At 42.4% G+C, this 27,134-nt stretch overlaps 1 protein-coding gene across 3 annotated transcripts in view; it reads right to left on the reverse strand.

The window, feature by feature from the left end:
• DOCK2 (dedicator of cytokinesis 2) overlaps positions 1-27,134 on the reverse strand; it is a 409,258-nt gene that overhangs the window by 342,692 nt on the left and 39,432 nt on the right. For all 3 annotated transcript variants that reach the window (XM_045792086.2, XM_045792087.2, XM_087867813.1), the window contains 8 exons: positions 23,507-23,642; positions 21,095-21,249; positions 16,066-16,147; positions 10,639-10,774; positions 8,175-8,250; positions 7,133-7,209; positions 6,419-6,544; positions 5,121-5,245 (listed from right to left, as the gene is read on the reverse strand). In XM_045792086.2, the coding sequence (XP_045648042.2) occupies positions 5,121-5,245; positions 6,419-6,544; positions 7,133-7,209; positions 8,175-8,250; positions 10,639-10,774; positions 16,066-16,147; positions 21,095-21,249; positions 23,507-23,642 (913 nt within the window). The remainder of the gene's footprint in view (positions 1-5,120; positions 5,246-6,418; positions 6,545-7,132; positions 7,210-8,174; positions 8,251-10,638; positions 10,775-16,065; positions 16,148-21,094; positions 21,250-23,506; positions 23,643-27,134) is intronic.

Below are 27,134 nucleotides of genomic sequence, written 5' to 3' on the forward strand. Positions count from 1 at the left end.
AAATTCTATTACTTGCATTCTGGAAACCATTGGAGCGCACCAGGCGCTGACGTGACTGTCTTATTGTAAATGGTAACCAGCCTTGGAGTTACTGCACGCTGCCAGTCTTATTAATCCTATTTGTTTCTTAAATCTGAATGTGCACAAAGTTTACAAACAGGCTCAGGTCAGTCAAGCAGCAGCTCATTCTGATGGATTCTGATGCTAACAGGGAAACTGGGCAAGGGGAGGGAGCCTGGGTTGCAGACAGATACAGGGACAGAGGGGCCTGAGGGACCCCACCATTACCAAGCATCTTCTGGTATCAGGCCCATGCCAAGCACTGGGATACGGGCGTGAGTCAGATATTAAACCTGACATGAGAGTTCACGGTTTTGGGGAGGGATCACTAGATAAGCAGACAAATCACTGACCAACACAATGCGATGACAGACATATGTCTTTACTATAATGGGGCACAGGGAAGGGATCCTTAAGTGCAGCCTGAGGATTCAAGGAAGATTTCTTGAAGGTGATGACAGTTGAGGATCTTGAAGAAAGATTCCAAGTTGGCTTTGAGCAAAAATGTGGGAAAGATATTCCAAGCAGAGGATGAGCACAGAGCAAGCATACCTGTATAGGATATTTATTGTTTACCATAAAAAACACCCTCGGAGTAACAAGGAAAATTATCTTCTAATAGAGTCTGTCAGCCCCTAACTCACTCTGTTAATTCTAACTGTTTGGCCCCCAAACAAGATCTAAGCTAGGGTTTCCCAGAAAGGGCATAAGAATTTTATCTCCAGTCTCTAGAGATCTAGAGACATAAGGATTGGTTTTGGAGCCCCTGGCCCCCAAATTGAAAAACTGTGTGCCTCTGGGCATTTTTAGGATGACAAACTCCTTGCCTCTTACCAGATTCCATCAGATTCACCAATGGATCCTTGACACCCCCCCCCCCAATACCACCACCACCACCTGGTTAAATGACCAAAGCCAGCCACATACAAGCACTCTAGGACCCCCAGTGAGAGAAGCTAACTTGTGGGAAGAAGAATCCTTCCTCTCTCACTGGAATTCTCCCTCTTTACTTCTGAGCGTAGGGCAAGAATGATTGATGGTACTAGCAGCCAAATTTAACCCATTTCAAAATAAGGATATAGCATCCTTTCAGAATTAACTCTTAAAAAACACAAGAACTGGGGTGTCTGGGTGGCTCAGTCAGTTAAGCATCTGCCTTCAGCTCAGTTCATGATCCCAGGGTCCTGGGATTAAGCCCCCGTGTCAGGCTCCCGACTCAGCAGGGAGTCTGCTTCTCCCTCTCTCTCTGTCTGCTGTCTCCCTGCTTGTCTTCACTCTCTCTCTCTCTCTGTCAACTAAATAAATGAAATCTTTATTAAAAAAATAAATAAATAAATACAAGAATAACCATTGAACTAAAAATGAAGAAAGACAATCTCTTGTTTTCAATGGGATGAAGTCTTTTAGAAATTTTGAGGCCTGATCTATAAACATGCTTTCAAACTTATTCTAACCATTTAAAGACTGCTTTTTGTCCAGCATTATGCTGAGCCCTTTACACATACTACCTCACTTTAATCCAATCCTCACAACCACTGATGATCACCACTATTATCCCCATTTCAAAACTGAGTAAACTGAGGCCCAGAGAGGTTAAGTCACTTGCCCGAAAAGATAGCAGAACTAGCATACATCTCAGACCCACTATCTCTCTGTCTAGCATTCCTTCCATAACAACATAGATGCTTTCCAGCCTCCCAAGATTTATATCTAGTGACATTTATGGGCTTAGAGTTTCTGTAACTCCAGTGAATCCCATGTAGCTCATAAAATCTGAAAATACACACATATCTCTGGCAAAAGGGAAATTGCCGTATGGCGGGCAACTGATTCCCACAAAACTATCTTGATGATGAAAATTTTTGATTGTCTAAGTCTGTAGAAAAAAGATTCAGTATTACTCTGAGAAAGACCTAAGACCCTCATCCTCAACACGCTAGAGATAAAATCGAATGTTTCCACATGTGTCGAGAATCATGACCAGGGACTAAGCCTGGTTTTAAAGAAAATATAAATTTGTATATGTCTCAAGTAAACCTATTCAATAATTTTCTCCATTGCCCATCCTCAAGGTCCCCAATTAACAGTAAGAATTCCTAGTTGGTTTCAGGTCAATTGAAGACAATCTGAGTAGGAATCAGGAAAGCTGAGAGGCTTTACTGCTGACTTGGACTTGGTAGACACAGTTTAGCAGGAGGAAAAATCAGGCTCCTCACACAGGCCTTGTTTACCTGGTAGTAATCACTGGAGGAACAAATGACACCATGGATGTGAATGCACTTTAAGAGCCAGAGTGTTCTACATCTAGAAGGCCACATCCCGTGAAGATGCCAATCATCATCCATAAGGCAAGAATAAAGCCAGAAGACTACCATTCCTTTCTGGTAATAATGGCCAATTTTAATGAACACCTACTATGTAGACCAACTCATTTGATGTCCACTAAAGCAAGGTGCAAATGCTGGTCTCCTACTATTCAGACAGAAAATTGTAGGTATAGAGAGATTATTTAATTTGTTCAAAGTCATTGTGCTAATCCAGGCAGCACTGGGAATTGAGCTTGGCTGCCTGGCCCCAGAGTTCCTGGTCTTAAGCACTATAATACCCTGTCCTCTGCACCCTGCCTCTACCCCCATAAGTTCGCTGGTCTCAGAAGAGCAGAGGTTTCCAGGCCTGGCATGGAAGTCTTCTCACTTCTTCTTAAACTTGCTTCAGGCATCCATCCATATCAGATTACCCATTTGACTGCCTGGGTTCCTGACCAGTTGCTCTGCCTTCTCTGAATGTTACCTCTCCTTCCTGTTTCCGAGTATTCACCGCACACCAGGTGTTTACTGGTACCACTTTGTTTAACTTGCAATCCCAAGAGGAGGAAATGATGATTCCTCTTTCATGGACAAATAAACTTTCCCAAGATTGCACAGCTACTAAGGAGGTAGGTTGGGATTGAACCTGATCTATTTGATCCCAGAGCCCACCCCATTAGCTTCACTGCTATGGCCCCTCCTGAACAAGGTCGCTGAGACTCCAAAATGAGCCAAGGACAAGTGTAACCTACTCTGTCTCTGGCCCTACTCCACCAAGAGCAGTGTGCGCCTGAAGCAGGAAAAGAAATAGATATCCCTGAAGGGGACTGTTCCCACAGGAACCCACCAGTATCAAGTGTTTGAGTGTGCTGCCTGACACTTAATTAGGCAGTAATATTTATTTCTGCAAATAAAGAAAGAACAGCCTCCCACAGGCTTCCTTAGCAATTTTCAATAGTCAGTCAACTGAACTCCCCCATAACTTGCCTAATAGAGGAAACTGCAAATTACCACCGTGCCCCATAGTTACCTCTGCATTTCAGCCCCCAGAGTACCCGCTTATATATTCATCTTTGAAGAGTGTGTCTGCTCAGCCTGGTAGGGTGTGACTGAAAAGGGTGGCAGAGGGGTAGAAGGAAGAATGGTTCAGAAGTGAGATAAGATGCCTGCCTTCCTGTTAACTGTTCCTTCTAATTTGTCTTTCGGCAACACTGAAGGCAAACATATCAGTGTTTTTAAAAATGAAGCTGAGGTTTAAAAGTTCTCCAACAGGTAGTTGGATAAAAATAACTTCAAAGCAATGGTCTATACATTCGTGAAATGCAATTTCCCTTTCAGATAAAAACCCTCTGCTCTTCTTTTGTATTCCTTTGAGCAAAGTGTCTCTCACTTATTTTACTTTTCAGAATCCAACAAAGAGAGGATGAGTTAAACACTTGGATTTTTGCTCAACCAGATAGTAATTAATGGGGTCAGTCTTTACCAACAAAAAGACAACAGAATTTCTTTAAATTCAAAAAATAATTATGAATCTTCCCAGAATTTGATAGAAGTGGTTATTAGCATCATTTTTGAAATGAGAAAGAAGTTGGAGGATTTTTTTTTTTTTTTTTTAGTGGATGGGCATTATGAAGTGTTTAAGAGGGCCCAAAACCTGGACTCAAACCCCATCTCTGCCACGTACTAATTTTTTAACCTTGGAAAAGTTGTTTCACTTGAAGGTTTAGCTTCCCCCTTGGTAAAAATGGGAATAATAATGCATCGTACTTATCCCAGTGCCTGGCACATTAGTAATTCCTCTGTGAATGCTAGTTATGTTCTTAGGTAGAGAGTAGCAAAATCTGCCTGAGCCCCAGGCCCCAAGGCTAGAGCAGATGACTTACCAATACTCACGCCCCCACCCCACTATGCTATCTAATCACCTACTGTGGCCTAAGAGGAATCTTTGCCCACGCTGAAACTGCTGCTGAGAGCTGATCTTATTTTCAGCTCAGTACTCCAAAAGGAGAAATTGAGAAGCAGAACCCTCCCACACACTGGACACAATTGCTGACAACCTTAAAGGAAATATAAGTAAATAAATGTAAACACACATGACAAATATTGTATAGGACATATGCTGTATAAATATTTATAGCAATGTGCTTTGCATTCTTGAATACACTGTGTTGGCCCTCTGGAGACCAATTTTCGAATAAGGCTTTCCACCAGAATTTCTAGCTGAGCACTAGGGAGCTGGATTAAGTGTTGGAAATGTCTGTTTTGAGGCCATCCTGAGTCTCCACACCAGCCCAAGGCTCTATATTGATCCTTTTTCTTGCCATGGATTTTGTCCGAATAAAGCAGGTCAGATTTCAATGAGAACAACATTTTAACAACAAAAAGCTAACCTATAAGCTGAGGCCAAGCAGAAAGAGAGAAAGAAGAGAGAGAGAGAGAGGAAAGAAAGAAAGAAAGAAAGAAAGAAAGAAAGAAAGAAAGAAAGAAAGAAAGAAAGAAAGATTGATTTAAAAAGATCATGAAAGGGGAGAAACAGACATTGAAAAACTGCTTTGATGTAAAGACAAAACAACAGAAGGTCTTACTATGGGCCAGTGTGCAAACCAAGTTCTAAAGGTATAGATCATATTACTCAAGGGCATCCCGAAGGCCCCTGCCATTTAGAGAGCAGATTGCGATGGGGAAAAGCAAATCTCCGTGAGCAGAAGCACCCAAGGCAGCCGGGGCACCCAGCGCAGCAGCAGGGACTCTTACAGGCAGCGTTTTGCCGTCCTCCGCGCACACACACATGATCACTTCTACATTCCTCTGCGTGGTCTTGTTGTACTTGTCAAAGTCGCCTTGTAAGAGAGTGATGTAGATGTCGTTCCTGACATCCCCTGCAGGCAGAGGGAGAGACAAGGGTTGGCGTCTACACTGCAGGAGAGACACTGACTAGAAGGCACGGGGTGGGGGTGGGAGGGCAAGTGCCCCGCCTTGACGTCTATTAATGAAATTAACATCAGACGTGTTTCAAAAAAGCATTGTTTCCTCATCAGGGAGGCTGGAGAAGGAGGTAACAAGGAGATGGGGGAATGGGGGAACGCTAGGACATCAGTTGCAAAAAGGTAGGTAGGATGGTCAAAATTGGCTCTGTGCTTCGCTCCATTAAAATTATTGAATTTTCATCCTCTAGTGACACCTTCTGGGAAGGCGAAGGAAAGCTCCTTGGCCCATGAATAACAACCACAGTCTGCAGTCACAGCCACAGATCTTTTATTGTGCTGAAGCAGATAGACTTTTTGAGTGTCCAAGGAACATGGGGTCAGGAAGGCGGTTGGGAGGATCTTCAGGAATGGGGGGCAATAAGAATTGAAAACCCCACAGGGGAATGCACAGGTACAGCAAAGGCCCCCAGTGGACCACCATACACCGTGGAAAGGAGTAAATCAGCGAGAGCAGTGGTAGACACAAGTCTAAGACAGGTTTAAGATAAAAAGGGAAGTTTCAAAACAGTGTTATTATATAATCTAATTTGTTTTTCTTTTACTATATACACATCTGGACAATTTTAGTAACAGTTACTTCTGGAGACAAAAATTTGAGGGAGCTTTTAACGTTTCACTTTTTACCTTTTCATGCTATTTGAACATTTTACAATGGGCATGGAGTCCTCTGGTAATAAAAAAAATATTTAAAAATTTAAGAGAACGACAATATTCTCTCCAAAAGAATAGAATTATTCTATGTGTAGTAAAGTAGAAAGGATGTCCATGATAAATTATTAAGTGATAAAGCAAGTTGCAGGGCACTATATAAAGCTTATAAAGTAATGTTATATAAAGCATATGAAGTGTGATCCCATCTGTGAGGGGGAAAAAAGTGCATGTGCATATATTTATGTGCCTATGTTTATTATGTGAATATAGGGAAGATTTTTTGATATAAAAAAATCATTTTACCTTCAGGGAGAGAAATAGAGAAAAGGCAGTTGAAAAGGAAGGAGTTGACTTTGTAAAAAGAAAATGGATGTCACAAACCAGACCACCCCCTAGCCCAGGGGAAGGCCAGACCTGGCATGATGATCTCTGGGAAGCCCAGCTTCCTGGCCACCACAGTGGTCCTGTCCACCAGGTGTGGGTAGTCCTTGCGGATCTGAATGATGTCACCCACAAGCATCTTCATGGTCACCCAGAGACCTGGAAGAGAATGCTCGCCATGAAGAGCCAACTTCAAGATGTGCTCGGTCTCACCCTCCCGCCTCTCTCCCTTTGGGCTCTTTCTGGAGGAGACTGCTGGAAGCAGAGAGAAACAGATACGGGTGCAGCGACCCAAACCAGGAGGAGGAAGCAAGGTGGAAAGCAGAGGGGCTCTGGGGCCAGACATGTGTGGGTTTGAATCCCACTGGTTATTTCCAGCAGTGGAAGTAACAGAAGTGAAATTCTGTCAAATTCATCCACCCAGGCTTTGTGAAGTGAGGTGGATACCACCTACCTCACAGGACTGTGGGAATAATTAAATCAGATAAGGAGGTTTAGGAAGGTGCCTGACACATAGGAGATAATCAGGATATATCAGTTCCCCTCTTCCTTTAGGCACTAGGACATGCCTCCCAGATTCAGGAGATGTGGTTTCCATTTCCAAAGATCACATGCTCCCGTTTTTCACGAAGGTCTGTCTGGAAGGGAGGCTACGTTTGCCAGGGTTTATGATTTTGATCTGTTTTCCAAAGAATCAAGAGCTGCCAAGCCAGAGCCCGGTCTGCTCGGCACATTGTGACACTGTACCTTGCCCTCCACTGTCTCCCTTAGAGGCTGTGACTTTGCCCAGCAGACTGTGGAGGAAGTCATTCTCAGCAGTCACTCTGGGAAGGAAAAGAAAGCACGAAATATTTGCATGGTTCTCTCATAGGGTCCCCACCTTGAGGTTAAGTTGCCCAGCCCCTCCATAACCTTAGGTGAAAAGTGGGCCTGCCCATGTCAGCTCAGACAGCATATATACCAACAAGAAACATATTTCTCTTTTTCACAAAGCAACAGGGTTCTGAGATTTGGGAATAACATTTCTACAACTAGAGGCTAATTTTTTTTTTTTTTTTAATCTAGAAGACTCTTAGAGAGGAAGGATTCCTAAGCCCTTGAAAGGAACATCTGTTCAGCAAGATGGCAAAGACTAGCTGTTCCTGCTCAGTTCTAATCGCATACTAGAGTCACTGACTTCATTACCAGTAACAAAACTCCATTCTCCTTGGACATCCTTAGTGTAACAAAGTAAGGACCATTCTCAAACTGGGGATCCTGCTTTCTCACAAACTCCTTTTTAGAGCAGGAAAAGGACATTTACCCTCTTCACTACCCTCCTCTGAAGTCATGAATATTTCTATCCATGAGAACCAGGTGACAATTCCCTGTTATATGTTCCTGATAAGCTGTTGCTTCACAGAGTTGTGGTTCCTGTATTACTTGTAATTAATGCATGAATCTTTTATTGATTATCTATTTAATCCCCGATCTAAACAGAAGCTCCACGAAGACAGGGCAATGTTTATCTTGTTGACCGCTTCATGCCCTTTGCCTTCCACAGTGCCCAGCCCTCTGTCAGCTTTAAATCAAACTCTGTTGAATAAATAACATCTGATGAGTGAATGAGTGAAAAGCTGGTTGGTTTCAAGTGCCTTGGCACTGAGATCATCGATCTCTTCCTGCCCTCTTCTTGGGAGGCCCCGTGGGGTTACCACCAACTCAGGGAACAAGTTCGCCTTGCTTTTGAGCAGTTCAATGAGAAAGGTTGTGGTTTAAAAGAAGGGGAAAGAAATGGGAAATCTCTCACGGGTGAAAAGGAATGAAGTGCTGCTTTTCTTCATCACTCTCTGCTTTCCCCTTGATGATGTCTGTTATGTCCATAACTAAAAACAAACAAAAAAAAAAAAGGGAAGAAAGAAGAAAGAAAAATCTATTAATGACTTATGCCCTCCTGCTTCCAGGAAACCATGTTAATGGGATGAGATTGTAGGACAAGAGGCTGGGTCAGAAAGTCTAAAAAGGCAAGCAAGGCAGCATCAGAAAATTCACAGACAGCAAGGGCTCATAATGTGCAGCACCTGGCAAACACTTCTGGACAAAGCAGGCTGGGAGAGCAGCAGGCCACCAAAACATCCAAGAGATTGGGGTTTAGCAGAGGCCAAGAGGAGTCAGAACAGTGGCTATGAAATTGAACAAGTGGGTTTGGATTTAACATATATGTATTGGACGTCTACCATGCCTACAAAACCCAAGCACAATGACACCCTATAGGACCTGAGAATCTAATGAAATCTCCTCACCCCTTCTTCATAAACATGCTCATATGCACAGACACATGACTGTAGGATCCTTGAACCCAGACAGATCCTGAACCCTCTGAAACTTCTCCTTAAATTAGCCACTAAAGGTCCATAAAATCAAGGTGAAGAACTCCTGCATTAGAGAGGGGATTATAGAAATGGTTGTGAGGGCAGGAGAGAGGTACGGGGAAAACCTAGTCAAATATAACCCAAACCCCCTGGTAGCATGAAATACCTCAAACCTTCCAAGCCCTGGTCAGGGAGCCATTAAAACCATTGGGGTAATATTTTTTTTTTTCTTTTTTTGGTGGGCGGCAAAGAAGGGTTTATTGAGTAATAGCAAAGTGATAGTACAAAGCTCCTGAGGAGGGAGGGGACCCAAGAGGGTTGCCCCATTGGGGTAATAATCTACCAGTGATTCATCTAGCTATTTGAATTTAACCAGCATCCCTTCTTGCTGATTAACAGACACCCCCCTCACCCATTCTCAGTGACTATGATTTGGGTGGAGCAATCTCCCTCTGGCTCCAGAGTTGTTCATAGGACTTAGCCAATCAGAGGACCACATCTCCCTGCCCAGAGTGAGTGCTTAGGGGGTGAGCATGGGCTCATGCTCCTGGGGCTTTTACTAAAACTCATGGGAAAGGGTTGTTTTCTTTCCCCTGGATTACTAAACTGGTAGGATTCAAGCTTGGAACAGCTGGCCCACATTTTGCCTACTAATTGGACACTCATCTTCAGAATAAGACAGTAAGAGGACATAGTGAGATATAAATTTGAGTTCCTGGATCCAGCTATGCCTGAAGCAATCTACGCCTGAACTTTTCAGTTAAACGCCAGATTGTTGTCACCTGAAACCAAAAGAGAGAGCAGACAACAGCTGGGGACAAAGGCACACTTTGAGGAAAGGTTGAAGGACCCTTACTGGCTTTAACAGGAGTATGCCTTATATAGAATCAGCATTTCAGAGCAGGGCACAGATCAATCAGGTCAAAGTTTCTCATTTTGCAGATAATAAAGATAAGGCCCTGGGGAAAATGCTTGCCCCAGGTCATCTACTTAGTTAGCTAGCCACAATGCCTGATTTAAAAAAAACAAAACAGCTCGTTATAAGCTAACTTGTCTACTCTACCACTTTGCAAGCAGTGCCAGGGGACTAGTTGGAGCCAGCTGGTTTGTGAATATAGACCAGGGTATCTTGAAAGGAAGAACATGAAACGTGGGTTTAGATATAATATAGAGGAATTATAAATGGTACATGACTAAAAATATGTATTTGAATAAAAAGAAATAAAACTGGCATATCAAATTGCTGTTTCCACAGGTCTTTAAAAGGTCTTTTAAGGAAAAAAAGGTACTTTAATATAAACTAGGCTAATTAAAAGAAAATATATTAGGTAAATAATAATGCCAGTTATAGTTAAATAACAAAAACCATAAAAATGGGACAAGAATGATGAAGTCTTGGAAACCCCAAGAGAGAGAACTAAGGCTTGGAGAAAAATGCGGAGGCAAGATTGCTCGGAAGCAGCCTCATTTGGTCACACCAACTCTCCAAACGTCCACTTCCATCTGGAATTTAGATGTGTGGCCTGTGAATCATTCTGTGTAACTGGATTTCCTGTCCTGGATATTTTTTAAAAAATGATTTGCTCCTCATAATTAGATCCCGCTCGTACTGTTCTTCCTTCTTCACCACACTGGGGAGCAAAGGTGCCAACTGCTCAGACGGCACCATGCTCCCAACACTGCTGCAGACACAAGGAATCCATTATTCACAGCCTTCATCATAAATCTGGACTTAGTCACCAATTATTTTGATTTAGTCACCAGAAATGTGGGTATTAAGAGCTGTCTGGTATAAATTTGGGGGGGGGGGGCAAGGAGGAGAGGGAAAGAAATAATCTTTAAAATTCAGCCATATAAAATACACACTTCAATAAAAGTTAATGGTGTGTAGTGTGTCATTACCTGCCACCCCAAAGGGCCGCCTCAGTCCCTGCGTGCACTTCTTTGTATTCGTATCCTTGAGATCCATCTTCCCCACTCGGACTATTTGACAAATCAAGTAAATTTTATCCCTGTTGAGGTCTTTGTTTCCGAGATCCTGTAGGGCAGGAAATGAATAGTTATACACCATGTGTCTAAAGAAGTAGAAAAGGAAGCTCACTAATAGTAAATTGTGGGGGGAATGTACTTAACACTTAGTGTACATGGACCAATCATACAATTAGTCCTGGGAAAGGTAGAAAACAGGACAATCATACCCATTTCATAGATAAGAAAGGTGAGTTTTAGAAAGGATACAGAGTGGCAGGTCTCTGATGTTCAATCCCAATTCTTCAATTTTAAACTAATAGGGAGAGAAGGATAGAAGTACAGTATCAGTTATACAGGCAGCATTTCCTATATGCTTTGGATGGATCCAAAACAGCATTTGCCACATATGACTTCATCCATCTCATCACTGCTCAGCACCACTGAAGGAGAAAGCAAAAGGGAGAAGGTACAACCCCAACAGTTAACCATTTACTGAGCACCTGGTGTATGTTTATCACTCAGGAATGGGTTGTTGTGGCACCAAACAATCCCAGCATCTCAGAGCTTTACTTCTAGCTCAGGCTACCTGCCCAATGCCAATGGCTGGGGGACCCGCTTACCTACCTGCCCTGGCTCCTAGCTGACAGATGATCCCTCTCGTCACAACAGGTGCTTCCACTGTCCCCGCGGCAGGAGAAGGGAATGTGGCAAATCACTTACTAGTCCTTAAAGTTTCCACCCAGAATAGACATCACTTTGGCTTGTATTTCAATGACCAAAACAAGGCAGGTGGCTGCAGCTAACTTTAAGGGGGACAGCAGAGTGTACTCTAGTGCGTGCCTTGAAGAAGAACACTGACATGGGGAACTACACTAATGTGCCCTGCACTGTGCTAAGTTTCTCATAAACCATTGTCTTGTTTGATCCTTAACAACTTTCTGAAGTAGATACTATTATTGCACCCCCATTTTACAGATGGGAACACTGAGACACAAAGAAGACAAGGGACTTCCCTGGGATCATGACCTTAGCCCTTGGAGAAACTGTCCAGTCATTCTAAGACTGAAGTCTATAAAATACCTAACCACCACAACATATCGCTCTCACCATTAGAAGAATACAGAGGAGGGAAAACCACCTGGACCACCTCAGCATCTCACTGTCCTGCTCAAAGCTAAAAGCTTCAATGTTCTTGGGACCGCCTTCCAGCTGGGTTAAGAAAGAACATCAAAGCATGTTGTTGGCATCAGAGTAGAGAATCCTGGGCCTGGCCTCACTCGGGAATAGTTGCTTTTCCTCCAAATTAATCCTCCTACAGGCACATGCACTGGGAATAGCCTGTCAGCTCACATAAGAGCCAGGGCCCAGGCAAAGCAGCCACCTCATTGCGGCTGGTGTGGATAGAAGAGTGCAGAGGCATGCAGAGTTTCTGGAAACAAAACATGGCCCCAATGTGGTCCACACCTTTCTGCTTGGGACCTGTGATGGTTAAATTTTATGCATCAACTTGGCTACGTTATGGTGCTTAATTGTTTGGCCACACACTAGTCTAGATGTTGCTAAGGAGGTATTTCATAGCTCAGATTAACATCTATAATCAGTTGACTTGAAGTCAAGGAGATTACCTTCCATAATGTACACATGCCTCATCCAACCAGTTGAAGGACTTGAGGCCTTATTCAGTGTTGTACCTCAGGCACTCAAACCTGAGGTTTCCCAGTGAAGGAGGAATTCTGCCTCGGGACAGCAGTATAGAAACCCTGCCTGAGTTTCAGGCCTGCTGGCCAGCCATACAGATTTCAAATTTGACAGCCCCCACAATCATGGGAACCAGATCCTTAGAATAAATCTACCTATATATCCTATTGGTTCAGGTTCTCTGGAGAACGACTGACTACTATAAGGGCTGTCCTTTTACCAGCGGGGGAAATGGACATCTGCTTCCCTACTCTCCAAAATCTCCCTGTTAGGCAGGGAGAAGGGAAGGCAGGGGAGAAGGGGGCTTCCTGACTAAGGAAGCTTGGCCACTCATTTGTATTCCTCGCCCTGCCCTGTAGGCACCTGAATTTGAGAACCCAATTACCTCACGTGCAGATGGTTGGACGGCCTTTTCTCTGGCCTGCCTCACTCCTTCCTCCCACCCACCCTGAAATCCCCTACAAACTTACCTTTGAAGCCATGTTCATTATTTCACTTCTCTCCCCACAATGACGTTACTAGCTCCTTATTTTCTACCCTATTAGTGCTAATCTTCCCCAGCTGACGTGAAAGGTCTCAGACATAATATATTTCCAGCTGTCCTAGCCAACCAGTTCTCCACTATTCTCTGCATGTAAGTACTCTATTTTTGTCACAAAGATTTCTTTATTGCTCCCCAAACACACAATGCTCACTTTCAACTCACTCTTCCTTCCTAAGCACCCTATCCACACCTCTGCCTCAGATGCTTGCCTTTTATTCCTCTATATATCCAAACCCTTTGCATCCTTAAGAGCTCAAGTCTTGCTTCCTTTATAATGACCTCTGTCCTTAATTACTTCTCTTGTCTCATTAGGAATTTTCATATTTTTGAAATATCTAGTTTGGTATCTTTCAGAGGCATTCTAGAACCATAAAGGCCCTGACACCTGAAAAGATCCTTCTTAGATGTTATGGGCTAAATTACATCCCCTCAGAATTCATATGTAGAAGTCCTAACCCCCAGCACTTCAGAATGTGTTTGGATATAAGGACTTTCAAGAAATGATTAAGCTAAAATGAGGTTATGCAATGACTGGTGTCCTTATAAGCAAGGAGATTAGGACACAGACACACACAAAGAAAAGACCACGTGAGGACACAGGGAGAAGAGGCCATCTGCAAGCCAAGGAGAGAGGCCTCACAAGAAACCAACCCTGCGAACACCTTAATCTTGGACTTCCAGCCTCCAGAACTGTGAGAAAATAAATTTCTGTTCCTTAAGTTACCCAGACTGTGGCACTTTGTAATGGCAGCTCTGGCAACTAATATACTAGGTAAGCCTACAAGGTTCTTAATTAAGCCCCTCTTCCACCCCTTTTCTCTGAAGAGATTTCATTTGATCAAAGGAAGACACCAGACCTTTAAGAGCTGCCTCATCAGAGACGCTTGGCACTAAAGAATATTAGCATCTTACAAAATACTCGAGCACAAGTTATTCTCTGGAGAGTGTATAAATGAGCAATCCTCACTCAGAACTGTGTTCCAACCTGTGGTGTTTCTCAATCATTTTTGCTTTGGCCTTATAAAACTCAGACATATTAGGGAAGTTGAGACGGGACAACAAAACTTAAAACACATGTCACCTGATTTAGTAATTCATTAGCACTCTTTTTACTGTTCGGTCTTGTTTCCTGTGTGTTAGCAATAACCCCCAAACTGGGAAAATTCTTAGGGAAACTGGTGGTATACTCTGCTTTCCTCTTACAGAGCCAGGGAGAGTGAATGCTTATAAAGGAGACAGGGGAAGTTCACCATCAGCTAACCCATGTGCCAGGTCCCAGGGCTTGCCCTCAAAGAGGAAACAAGAAAGAGCTAAAATCCAGAGACAAGAGAAATAAGGCCAGAAAGGCACATGCCTGCCAAGTTTTATCTTTCTCTAACTTAAACATCACCTCAATGCCCAATTGAAAGTAAAGCCCAGTCAAACACCATCACATCACCCTGTTTTAATTATCTGCATTGCATGGATTGCCTTTTGACATTTTCTTGTTTATTTATTCATTTACTTGTTTTCTGAATTCCACCCATCACATCTTGAAAAGGGTCTATCAGCTTATTCAGTGCTGTATCCCCAATACCTAGCACAGATTATACCCATACTAGGTATTCACTCGATAGCTCTTGAATCAATAAAAGAAGCTAGAGCACCATGACCTTCCTTGTCCCAAAATGAAGACTCCCATCATTTCAAGATGGAGAAGTATCAGCCTGTTGAGTCAGTCAACCAAAGTTCCCAAGTTCATTTGCTGTGGGAAGAAGAGGCGGTGGCACAGGCAGAATTCCATGCAGGCAGAGTCACATTCTCAATGATATTGAGAGACACACATTTACTGATGCCCTTTCCTGCATGTTTACATCATGAATTGGTTCTCTGCAAAATCAACCGTTGATTGATTCCCTGTCCCTGTCCCTCTCATGAAACATCTGTCTCCTGGTTTAATCAGGAAGCCCCATGGGACTTTCCTATTTATCAAGAAAATAAATAGGCTCCTCCTTCTAACTAATAATAGATAAACAGGACTGAGACACATTTATATATGCCAGGAAAACTTTGTCTAAGCAATTAGAACTATGATCTTATTCCATGCCTCTGGCCCATTTTTCAGGAAATAACAAACAAAATAAATCAGCTGCACTCCAATCTAATTGTGACATAACATAAGACATTGCACTTAATGGGCTGTAACTGGAAAATTATTGTAGAGCAATGTCGGTTAATCTAGCATGTCGGTCACTCCTGGATCAAACTCATAGGTTTGGCCAATGCCCAAATCCCTCCCTGGCTCCTCCTCTGTAATTTCCCTTGCTAACATAGGCAACAGAGTGAAAAATCTCATAAACACTCTTTTTCCCCAAAGGAGCTTGCAGAGAATGCCAATATCTTTAGGTATCTTAAAATCACACTCTTAACACACCCTCATGGAAATAGGACAAGAGAAAGGTCTTTGCTGAAAATAATAACACTTATCTTTTTCTTTCTACTGTTTGTCTTTTCCAGAACTAAAAAGCCAGGCTCACTTTCAGAAATAAATCATCCAACTAACAACTGATTTCAACATTTCTATACATGTCTCGCCCAGCAAATACTGGTATATAGAAGAATGATCTCAGGGATCTGTTAAGATCTTTATTCATCTGTGATTTGATTATGTTCAGAATATCCAATTTACCAATGCAGTCAATGCTCTTAGAAGGTCTTTTCTTTTTTCTGACACATTTTAGAGAGGTTTTTACAAAGTCTGAGCCAAAGAGAGGAACTCAGGTTAGCCATGAATTAACTGATAAATCAGAATAGCTGCTGTACCCAGTTCATGTAGACATTATTGCTGGAAGGGGTCTGTGCTTGTTTACACAGCACTTGGCATGTGTTCTTGGTGTGCACGTGAGTGAAAAAGAAAGAGGGAAGGAGATAGAAAGAGGGGAAGATCCATCTTCCTAACAGCTTCCATAGGACATACAACATTCCCCCATCCCATCTGCTCTGAATCTCTCCAGAAAGCCCAGAACACAGATCTGCACCCAGGCCATGCTCCCTCCTGACCAAGTGAGTGGCAGAGTTTCCGAGATCATACCCTTGTGAGTATGGAAGACAGGAGCAACAAGACAGTGCACACCCACCGTGAAGACCACTTTCAGGTTGTTGAGCATCTCGATCTCCTTCGGGAAGCCCTTGCTGCCCCATCGCACCAAGTAGTTCTCACTGTGGGAAGAGGAATGGCAACCTGTTATTGCCTGGAGCTCAACAATGCTTCGGTAAAAATATTCACTGAGCCTCTACTGTGTGCTCAACCAGTACTGGCTGCTGGGGACATGGTAGTGTTTGAGACAGACATGGTCCCTCCTTCTAAGAGATTACAGTTCTCTCTAACAGACCAGGGGGCAAAGAATCACTAACATATGCATTCACATTCTCTTTCCCTCCCCCATCTTCTGAGCAAATTCTGGCCCAGCTACCTAATATTGTTGAAGAGTAGCAGCATTCTCTGTAGAATTAAGAGTGGGAGAGATTGGGAAAGGATTTGGGTATGTTTTGCTGGATGTTAAGAATGCATTTGCCTTTCTCATCTCATTCCCTTTTCAAGACTAATTAAAGATTAAATTTTTTTAATAATTATCCATTGGACATGGGACTATTTCCTTGAATGGAATATCACACTGTGATGGGGGGCCATAGATAGCCTTAGCCATTATCTGAGATACACTTAAATAACTATCTAAATGCAGTTGTGACGACTATTCATATTCAATTGTGCTATAAAGACAAAGTTCAGGGTGTTGCAAGAATGTATATCAGGAAAGTCTGGCCTAGTCTGGGTGGTCAGGAAATTCCTTGCTGGGGATATGACATGTAAATAAAGTTAGTCAGGAAAAGAGAGTGAGAAAGGGAAATGTTTCAGGAAAAACAAACATATATTCAAGGGCCCTGAGGCAGGCTGGAGCTTGCTACATCTAAAAAACAGATTCAAGGGGAAAGTGATAAGAGAAAACTTAGAGAGGCCAGACTATGTAGGCCTTATAGGCCATTCAAAGATTTTGACTTGATCCTAAAAGTAATGGATATCCGCTGAAGCATTTTATGAGGGGCAGTCACACAGTTCTGACATATGATCATTTACCATCTTGCATCTTCTAGCAACCATACATCACCTTGTGCAGTTCATACTAGTCAGTCTTGAATTAGGATAAAAACAAAATAAGCTCAAAACCCAAATCATCTCAAAAAAAGCATAACAAGAATTTATCAAAGTTAGGGGGAGTTGCCTTGTTTTTAGAGATTTGTTCTCTCCAACGTCTTGTTACTCTCTCTACTCACTCCTAGAAGACTAATGAGAGTAGTCTGAGCAAGTTCAAGGGGTAAATGGAACTGATAACAAAATGAACACAGCTCTGGATTAACCACTGGTTAAAATTCAATCGAGTTAAATGTAGCTTTTCTGGGGTGCCTGGGGGGCTCAGTTGGTTAATCAACCAACTCTTGATTTGAGCTCAGATCATGATCTTGGGGTCCTGGGATTGAGCCCTGCATGGGGCTCTGTGCTTAGCGGGGAGTTTGCTTGAAAATTCTGTCTCCCTCTGCTCCTCCCCCAGCTTGCATGCACACACACACACACTCTCTGTCTCTCAAATAAAAGAAATAAATCTTCTTTAAAAAAAGTTAAATGCAGCTTTTCTTCCTTCTTTTTAATTTTAATTTTTAATTTTTAAAAAGATTTTATTTATTCACTTGAGAGAGAGAGAGAAAGAGAGCACATGGGTGCTGGAGAAGGGGTGAAGGGGGAGGGAGAGGGACAAGCAGACTCCATGCTGAGTGCAAAACCCAACCTGGGACTTGATCCTCACAACCCTGAGATCATGACCTGAGCTGAAACCATGAGTTGGACACTTAACTGACTGAGACACACCCAGGTGCCCCTCTTCCTTTTTTTAAATAAGTTCTTAAAATTTTAGTGGAATTTTCAGCAAACTAACCAAGAAACCTCCAAAGCTCCATAAAAAATTGTTTTAAAATTATTTCCCATTGGTTATTTCCAGAATGTCATAGTGATATATCTGGGTCTTTCCCAGGACCTTTGAACACATGTAGCATACCCAGTAGAGAACCAGCCTGTTAGGTCTAAACATTAGGCACCAGAAATTTTCTCCTAGCAGAAATGCAATCATAAAAAGAAAAGCAACTTAGGGGGCTGAGCTGGCTCTATCCATCCCTAACCAGGAAGACCTGGGTGGTAATTCTAAAGGCCCACCTGGCACGAAGACAGGTGATACCTACTGCACACGACACTCTCCTCCAAGGAAGGGGAGGACCATCTCAATTCCTCCTCAAGCCTTTTTTTTTTTGGAAATTAGCCTTGCCACTGGCCTGATGTCTAAGCTGCTTCTTTTTGGTCCTACAAAAATTTACCTTATATTTCCCAAGCCAGATCTATTCAGGCATCCACTGGAATCAGACCATGATTCATCCCAACATTGAAAGTTCAGTCTCAGCCAAATTGTCCCCAGTCCACATTTGGGTCACATTGAGACTGCCTTAACTTGTCTTTGGCAAGGAATGCCTTGTCTTGCCATTGTATGTCAACCCTGGCTAGGCAGGAGTGGACAAGACTGATTTCTTAGGGGAAGAACCACTGTCTAGAGTCAGAATGACATAGGGAGTGCTTCCAAGATCCCCTTCCCCTTTCTTGTATCATGCGTCTTCTCATCTTTCTTTGTATTCTACTTCTCCTGCCCTCCTTTTTTTTTGGTTTTTGTCCCTTTTATTCCCCTTCGTCCTCATCTCTCAGTTTCCTGAGGGCTTCCCTGTATTTCTGGCCCTCTCAGAGGCATCACTCAGGCATGCCCCATTGAGCCTATCATCTGGTGTGGCACATCAGGGAACAGAGCTGCCATGCCACTGATCCATTGCCTCTTTCCACAGAGCTGGTTCAGGTCATCCATCACTTAGATGGGCCAGTAGGCCAGGCACCCCTGTCAATTCGATCATGAAGAATCATGTTTCCTGAAAGGCAGAAAGGGTCCTATGAGTGCTTTCAGGGTCTTTGTCACAGGTACCTTGTGAATAGCTGGCAGGGAATGGCAAGGGGCCTATGGCTCACAGACCATTTCAAGTGTGTTCTAAGGTAGCAGGAACAATCATCTGCAGTGTTCACTGAGGCCTAGCCAGGTGAATTGGACTGACTTTTAATATTAGGGATTTAGGTTTAGTATAAAGAATAGCTGTCCACCATGACAGTTCTGAAACCCTGATAAGACCCATTCAGGATATTCGATACAACTCTTTCCTTGGTGACATACTAGAGTGGGAGCTAGGGGCACCTGGGTAGCACAGTTGGTTAAGCATCCAACTCTTGGTTTCAGCTCAGGTCGTGATCTCAGGGTCGTGAGATTGAGCCCTGCATCAAGCTCCACGCTCTGCACAGACTTTGCTTGAGATTCTCTCTCTTTCTTCCTCTGCCCCTCCCACTCGTGCTCTCTCTCTCTCTAAAATAAATAAATCTTTTTGAAAAAATAAAGTGGGAATTAGCTTGTCTTTGGAATCAGATAGGTGGACCTGAGTAGAAATCTTAGCTCTGCCATTAATAAATATATATGACTTTGAACCAGTCATTTGACCTTCCTGGGCCTCATTTTCCCACCTAAATGACATAGACTAATGAGAATTAAATGAGATCATACACAGACCTCAGTTCAGTCTTCTTAGATGGACAGCCCCTCCATGTTTCACAAACGTCTCCAGGAGAGCCATTATTTTCCAAAGTACTACTGTGCACCAGGCACTGTGCGTGATCTCATTTAACCATCATAACAACCAAGCTAGGGAAACAACACTTTCTCCATAAAGGCAGAGGGGTTATGCTCCAGCTGCATTCTAATATATCAGCTGGGACTTCAAATATGGGACCTCAAATATGCAACCATGTGTTAGCCCAAAACCCCACTGGAGGAGACCGGCAGGGTCACCACCTGGAACGATGGTCTGAGCCACAGGCAGAGGCCAGAGGCCCAGTAGTTGGGGCTGGAGATGCACCAAAGTCTTTTCCCTGGAGATTCTCAAAAGGTATTCTTGCTTCCTCAAGCTGAGGCACCCAGAAGTTCCCTTACTTTCTACATTCTCAAGAGCAATCGGTTAAAGTAATAATAATAACAGCCACTGCCACTTGGAGAACTGTGTCAAGCTCTGTGCTTCATGTGCTTTTTCTCGTTAAAGTCTGAAAGAAATGACCCCATGAGGATTGTGCTAACATTTTGCAAATGGGCAACTCAGGCTTAGAAAGATAAGCAATTTGCCTGAGGTTAAGAAAGAGTAAATGGTGCAGCCAGGTTATGAACTCAGGCAGATTTCAGAGCCCACATTCTCAGCCTGATATCGCCCTGGAGGAAATGAAGTTCTCACCATTTACTTCTTTTTCTTCTTCTTTTTTTAAGATTTTATTTATTTATTTGATTGACAGAGAGAGAGAGAACATAAGCAGGGGGAGTGTCAGGCAGAGGGAGAAGCAGGCTCCCCATCCCCACTGAGCAGGGAGCCTGATGTGGGGATCAATCCCTGAGCCGAAGGCAGACGCTTAACTGACTGAGCCTCCCAGGAGCTCCCACCATTTACTTCTTTACTCCCATTTTATTTTATTTGTTTAGCTTTGTTTTTGTTTTACTTTTATTTTTTACTTAAGTTTTTGTTTTAATTTCAGTTAGTTAACATACAATGTTATAATACTTTCAAGTGTACAATATAGTGATTCAACACTTCCATACATCACCCAGTGCTCATCATGACAAGTGCACTCCTTCATCTCCATTGCCTATTTCACTCATCCCCCTCTACCCATCTCCTATTTTAAAAGTAGGTATTTTTATTCTAGCCAACACCACCTATATGAATCTCATTTTTTCTGATTGTTTTCCAGTATCAAAAAACTATTTACAAAATCTTACTGTATAACCATAACCACACTAGGGGAAAAATTTGGTAATAAACAATATTTCTACCTGACTCACATATCCTAGGGTTACTTCCACCTTTTCAGGCTCAGTTTCTCTTCCAGGTGGGACTTTCTCCACAAATGATGGTGGGAATAAAAAGGATGCTCTGTGCTCAGCTAATTCCAACCTCCCATATACAGAGAAGTCAGGCAATATTGAACACACCTACCTTATGACCGTTTGCTTGTTGGGGTCATAGAGAGACATGAAGAGTTCAGCATCTTCCCCAATTCGGCACACAAAGTTCCTCACAAAGACATAGAGGCTGTGGGTGGGGGATGAGGAGATCCGGGAATACATTCCATAATCTGGCTGGTCTTTTGACTAAGAGTTGGAAGAAAGAAAGGAGAGAGGTGGAGAAAATCGGCCAGAACCACTGAAGATTCAAGCCCGAAGATTTCTGCATTATATTCAGGTCTACCAGCAAAAGTCTCTGTGATCTGGGGCGCCTGGGTGGCACAGCGGTTAGGCGTCTGCCTTCAGCTCAGGGCATGATCCCGGCGTTATGGGATCGAGCCCCACATCAGGCTCCTCCACTATGAGCCTGCTTCTTCCTCTCCCACTCCCCCTGCTTGTGTTCCCTCTCTCGCTGGCTGTCTCTATCTCTGTCGAATAAATAAACAAAAAATCTTTAAAAAAAAAAAAAGTCTCTGTGATCTGAGCCAAGTCACTTTGACTCTCTTGGCCTTGATTTTCTCATTTTGGGAAATACCACTGTTTGGCCCAGGCTTCCTTGTAAAGTTAGTGTCATAAAAAGCACAAGCCATAAAAAGAAAAAAAAAAACGCTTAAATGGACTTCATCCAAACTAAAAACTTCTGTTTTTTTTTTTTTTAAATGCATTTAAGAAAATGAGAAGGCTAGGCACAGATTGGGAAAATGTATTCACAAAGCACATGTCTGATAAGGAATCTGTATTTAGAATATACAACTATACAATTGTATTTAGAACATACAAAGAGTTCCTACAACTCAATGATAAAAAAAATCAACCCAATTAAAATGGGCAAAATTTTTGTACAGATACTTCACAAAAAAAAAGATACAAATGGCTATGGCCAGTAAGCACATGAAGAGATGTTCAACATCACTAGTCATTCAGGGAAATTCAAATTAAAACCACAATAAGAAAGCACCACAAAACCACTAGAAAGGCTAAAGTTAAGAGACTGGCAAGACCGAGTGTTGAACGAATGCAGAGCTACGGGAACTCTCATATACTGCTGATGGGAATGTGAAATGTACAACCTTCCTGGGAAATAGTATGGCAGTATCTTAAAATGTTGAACATACACAAATCATAGGATCCAGCAATCCTATTGTCAGGTATCACTCGAAAATAATGAAAATATATGTCCACGCATATGTTTGCAAATGTTCCTGTCAGTATTAGTTATGTAGTCCCAGGTGGAAACAACCCACATGTCCGACAATGGACAACTATTTGATGGTATAGCAACTCAGCAGTAAAAAGGAAAAGAATAATATATACAACATGAACCTCAAAAACATCACGCTGAGTAAAATAAGTCAAACACCAAAACCGTATGCTTTCATTTATATGAAACTCCAGAAAAGGCAAACGTGTAATCACAGAAAACAAATTAGGGTTTGCCTGGGCCTAGACACTGGGAAAGGGGATCAACTACAAGGGGACTCAAAGAAACTTTCAGGGTGACACAACTGTTGATATCGTGATTATGGTGGAGTTCGCTCAACACTATATTTTAGTAAGATTCAGTAGACTATAGTTCATGATGAATTAATTCCATGTGAAAATTATCTTAACAAAACTAAAAATAAATTTTCAAGTAATACACAGTGGCTAAAATGATTTTTTTAATCATAAGTAAGATTATGTTAATCTTGAAAAAAAATTATGTTTGCTTGAAATCTTTCATTGGCTTTCCACCACACTTGGGATTACATCTTAACTGTTTTCTGTGACCCCTCAGGGAGCAGGAGCTGCTCCCTATCTCTCCAAATCATTGCCTACACTTTCCCACTGCTCATCATGCCCTATCCACACTGGCCTTTCTACTTGAACATTCAGAACAAAGTCCTACCTCAGGGCCTTTTCACTTACTGTTCCCTCTGCCTACAACACTTTGTCCCTAGATCTTCCCAGGCTTGGTGACTTCATATTATTCAAGTGTCAACTCAGATGTCTCTTCTGAGAGAGGCCTTTCCTGATGGTACCTTTTAAAATAGTTCCTGATTCACTCTGATTCACATAACCCTAGCTTATTGCCTTTTAGAGACTTATCACCATCTGGAATTAATTCGTCCATTTATTTATTTACTTCTTATTGCCTTTCTTCTTTCCCCCTCTCTGGAATATAAAATCTCCATGAGAACAGGAAACTTGCCCTGCATTAAACTACCTGTGGGATGGATGCAGAGCGAATTACAGACCCAAGTACAAAAACACAATACAATGCATGTGGTTACTGATAATCTCAGGTCATAGAACAGATGTCTCCTTGAATAGTATAGACTCTGGTTAATTAGCCTATTATTTGAAGTTTATGATGTGCTATATGACTGTCTCGCTTGGCCAAAGTCTATTTTACAAAGCTCACCATTTCTTCCTTGATGCGCTCTGTGATTTTATCAGTCGCTTCCTCGTGTGCATGGAACAAGCTGATGACGCTGGTATTATCAGGGTCCAAGATATTTCCATCATCATCTCTGACAATCAGATCAAGCTCAAGTATTCTGAAAAGCAAAAACAGAGGGTGAGCATAAATCAGGGGAGGCTTAAGGCTTTAAGAGGTTGGTGAGAAATTTATACCAGAAGGTTCACCTGGTCTCTGAGAATTGCAGACTTCTATGGAACAGCTCTACACCAACAGCCTTGCACACAACCACGGGGCATACTGGTACAGTTCAGCCTCTTTGGGTGGTACTATGGCAGTGTATATTAAATTTTCTTAAAATGTATATTTCCTGCACTAGTGAATCCAGAGAAGCAGCCACATTTGAATGAGGATGTATGTTACAGCGTTACTTGCATCAGCAAAGTGTTGAACAAAACCACAATGTCTGTCAAAGGGAGAACAGCTAAATAAACTGTGACCTGTAATGGAATTCCATGAAGCAGTGCTTAACAAATATAATATAGCTTTAATATGTCTAATGATATATCTCAGTGAAAAAAATAAAGTATGAAAAAATGCATACATTAGGTTTATATAAACAAATAAAATGAGCCAGATATATTACCAGGGTGCATGTACATGAACGACAAGAAAAAAGAGAAGGGTCTGGACAAAAAGTGCCGAACCACCAATACTACGAACAGGGGTACCTATGAGGTGGGGTAGGACCCTGGGACCAAGAGGGGTTGGAGGGGTTAAAGGAGCCATGTGCCTTATCTTAAGCTGTTTTATAATATGATATGATATGATATGATATGATATGATATGATATGATATGATATGATATATAACAGAGAAGGTATTCATATGTTATCTATAAAACAATATTTTGAACATAGTTGCTGGGGAAAAATCTCAGATATATTGCTTGTTATTATATAAGCTTGCTCTTTAGCTCTTTGACTTCCAGGCCACAAGCTTTCCCCTACTTGGTATTGATTTGTTTCAACTGCATCTGCCATTCTGATTGGTATCAATGATACCTAATAACAGCAAATGCATAGCACTTGTGGTAAGCTCACATACGTTAAATGTTTTATGTATATTAATGCATTTGATGTACTATTAACACTCCCATTTTACAAATGAAAAAAAGACCAAAGATATGGGGGGTTAATTAATTTGCTCAAGGTCACATAACTAGTTAAAAAGTAATATGGCATCCTGTCTGCACTCTTAACCTCTATGGTATACTTTCTAGATGGGAGGCACTTAAGGGCGTACTGGATTAAGGGACCAGGGGTAGGTGTGCAGAGGCCTGGACTTGAAGCTGCTTTCTCACTTGATGTTGAGACGGAGGACCTCAGCTATCCATACAAAGAAGGTAGGGGAAGTGGGCTGATGAAGACTCTGAGAAGGCCAACCGTGGTCCTACTTAGGCACCCTTACTGAGTACCAGACTCTGAAAGGGCAGCAAGGACAAATGAAGGAGACTAAGTTTCCATCTCTTATTTGAGAACCAGATTGAGAAGCACACCTTTCATCTCATCCAAATGCAAACAGAAAGGAGCCAAGGTTCACCCGTTTGTCCACATTCATTAGAAAATTAACTTCCAAGTAGATATGATTCATAATGTTGCCCAGCCATGCTGCCGGACAGATGATGCTAGGGGGAACAAATGCTTTCAACTAATGCTGAGCAGAGACTCGCGTGACCTCAGAAAAGATGGAGCATAGCCAATACATAATTTAATGCCAACATCTCTCTAGCTCTTTCTCTTCAAAATTTATCAAAGTGGATTCAGTTCTAAAATGAATGAATAAAACATCCTCTAGGGTCCAGCTATCTTGGGACTTGGAGGAGTCATCTGAGGATTCCTCACTCTTTGGAGACCAAGGAGCTTGCCCATTACCGGTCTCACGTGGAATTTCAGAAGCTTTAGTAGTCACAGGCCAGGACTGTCAGGATTCCCATAATCCAGGGTCAGGAGAGGCTGTCTCCCAATTGAACAGCAGACCATTTACTTTGGAGAAATGAGCATTTTGACATTTTCTCCTCAGAAGTAGCCCCACACTGCTCTCTTCTGTTCAAGAAAGTAATAAGATGAACCCGAAACAAGGGTAGGGGAAGAAGCCTCCACCGTATGCATTTTTCAAAACCAAAAAATTTTCAATGGTAATGAAAACAGAAATGGCTCCTTCTGTGGCTCCTGACCATCCTCTGGACAAATCCGAACTCCTTGATTTGGCGCTTAGGCCCTCAAGGCTCCAGCAGTTGTCTGCCTTCCTCTCCATGTTCATATTAATCTTGCTCCTCCCACATTCTCTCCCCGCTCCCATCTCCACCCCACGCTCCACCCTCAATTTCTTTACCTAATAATTTCCCCTAGTGCTGTTAGATTCTGGAGAGGTGTCAGCCACCCCCTGCCTCCCCTCTCCCTCTTGTCGGTGTTTTCTGCTCTTGGGAAAGGCATGACTTCCTACTCAACGTCTGTTCACTTCTCTCTCTCCCATATTAATCTACATCATCCTTGGAGGCAATAGGATGCAGTAATAGTTAAGCACTTGAACTCTGGAGCCAAGCTACTGGGTTCAAATTTCAGTCATCGGGGGCAAAACGACCTAATCACTCTGTGAGCCTCAGTTCCCTCATCTGAGAAATAGAGATGATAATAGTACCTACCTACCTCATAGAGTTGTCATGAGATTTAACTGAGTTAATGCATGGAAAGTGCTTAAAACATCCCCTGGCAGATAGTCACCACTCAATAAGTTATTATTAATTATCATTGCTTGCTTTCTGTTGTTGATATAGCAGCTGTATTTTGTAATATCTGTGTCCCCGAGGCCTAGCAGGTACTCAACAAAAGTTTGATGTCTGTACAAATGGCTAACAGACACATGAAAAAATGTTCAAAATCATTAGCCATCAGGGAAATTCAAATCAAAACCACACTGAGATACCACCTTACGCCAGTTAGAATGGCAAAAATTCACAAGGCAAGAAACAACAATTGTTGGAGAGGATGTAGAGAAAGGGGATCCCTCCTACATTGTTGGTGGGAATGCAAGTTGGTATAGCCACTCTGGAAAACAGTGTGGAGGTCCCTTAAAAAGTTAAAAATTGAGCTACCCTATGATCCAGCCATTGCACTACTGGGTATTTACCCCAAAGAGACAGACGTAGTGAAGAGAAGGGCCATATGCACCCCAATGTTCATAGCAGCATTGTCCACAATAGCTAAATCATGGAAGGAGCCAAGATGCCCTTCAACAGATGACTGGATTAAGAAGATGTGGTCCATATATACAATGGAATATTACTCAGCTATCAAAAAGAATGATTTCTCAACATTTGCTGCAACGTGGACGGCACTGGAGGAGATAATGCTAAGTGAAATAAGTCAAGCAGAGAAAGACAATTATCATATGGTTTTTCCATAGAACATAAGAACTAGGAAGATTGGTAGGAGAAGAACAAGGGATAAAGAAAGGGGGGGTAATCAGAATGGGGAATGAAGCATGACAGACTATGGACTCTGAGAAACAAACTGAGGGCTTCAGAGGGGAGGGGGGTGGGGGAATGGGATAGGCTGGTGATGGGTAGTAA

This window comes from Ursus americanus, chromosome 15, assembly GCF_024610735.1.
Source record: "Ursus americanus isolate L20-20 chromosome 15, mUrsAme1.1.p, whole genome shotgun sequence".
Lineage (NCBI taxonomy): Eukaryota > Metazoa > Chordata > Mammalia > Carnivora > Ursidae > Ursus > Ursus americanus.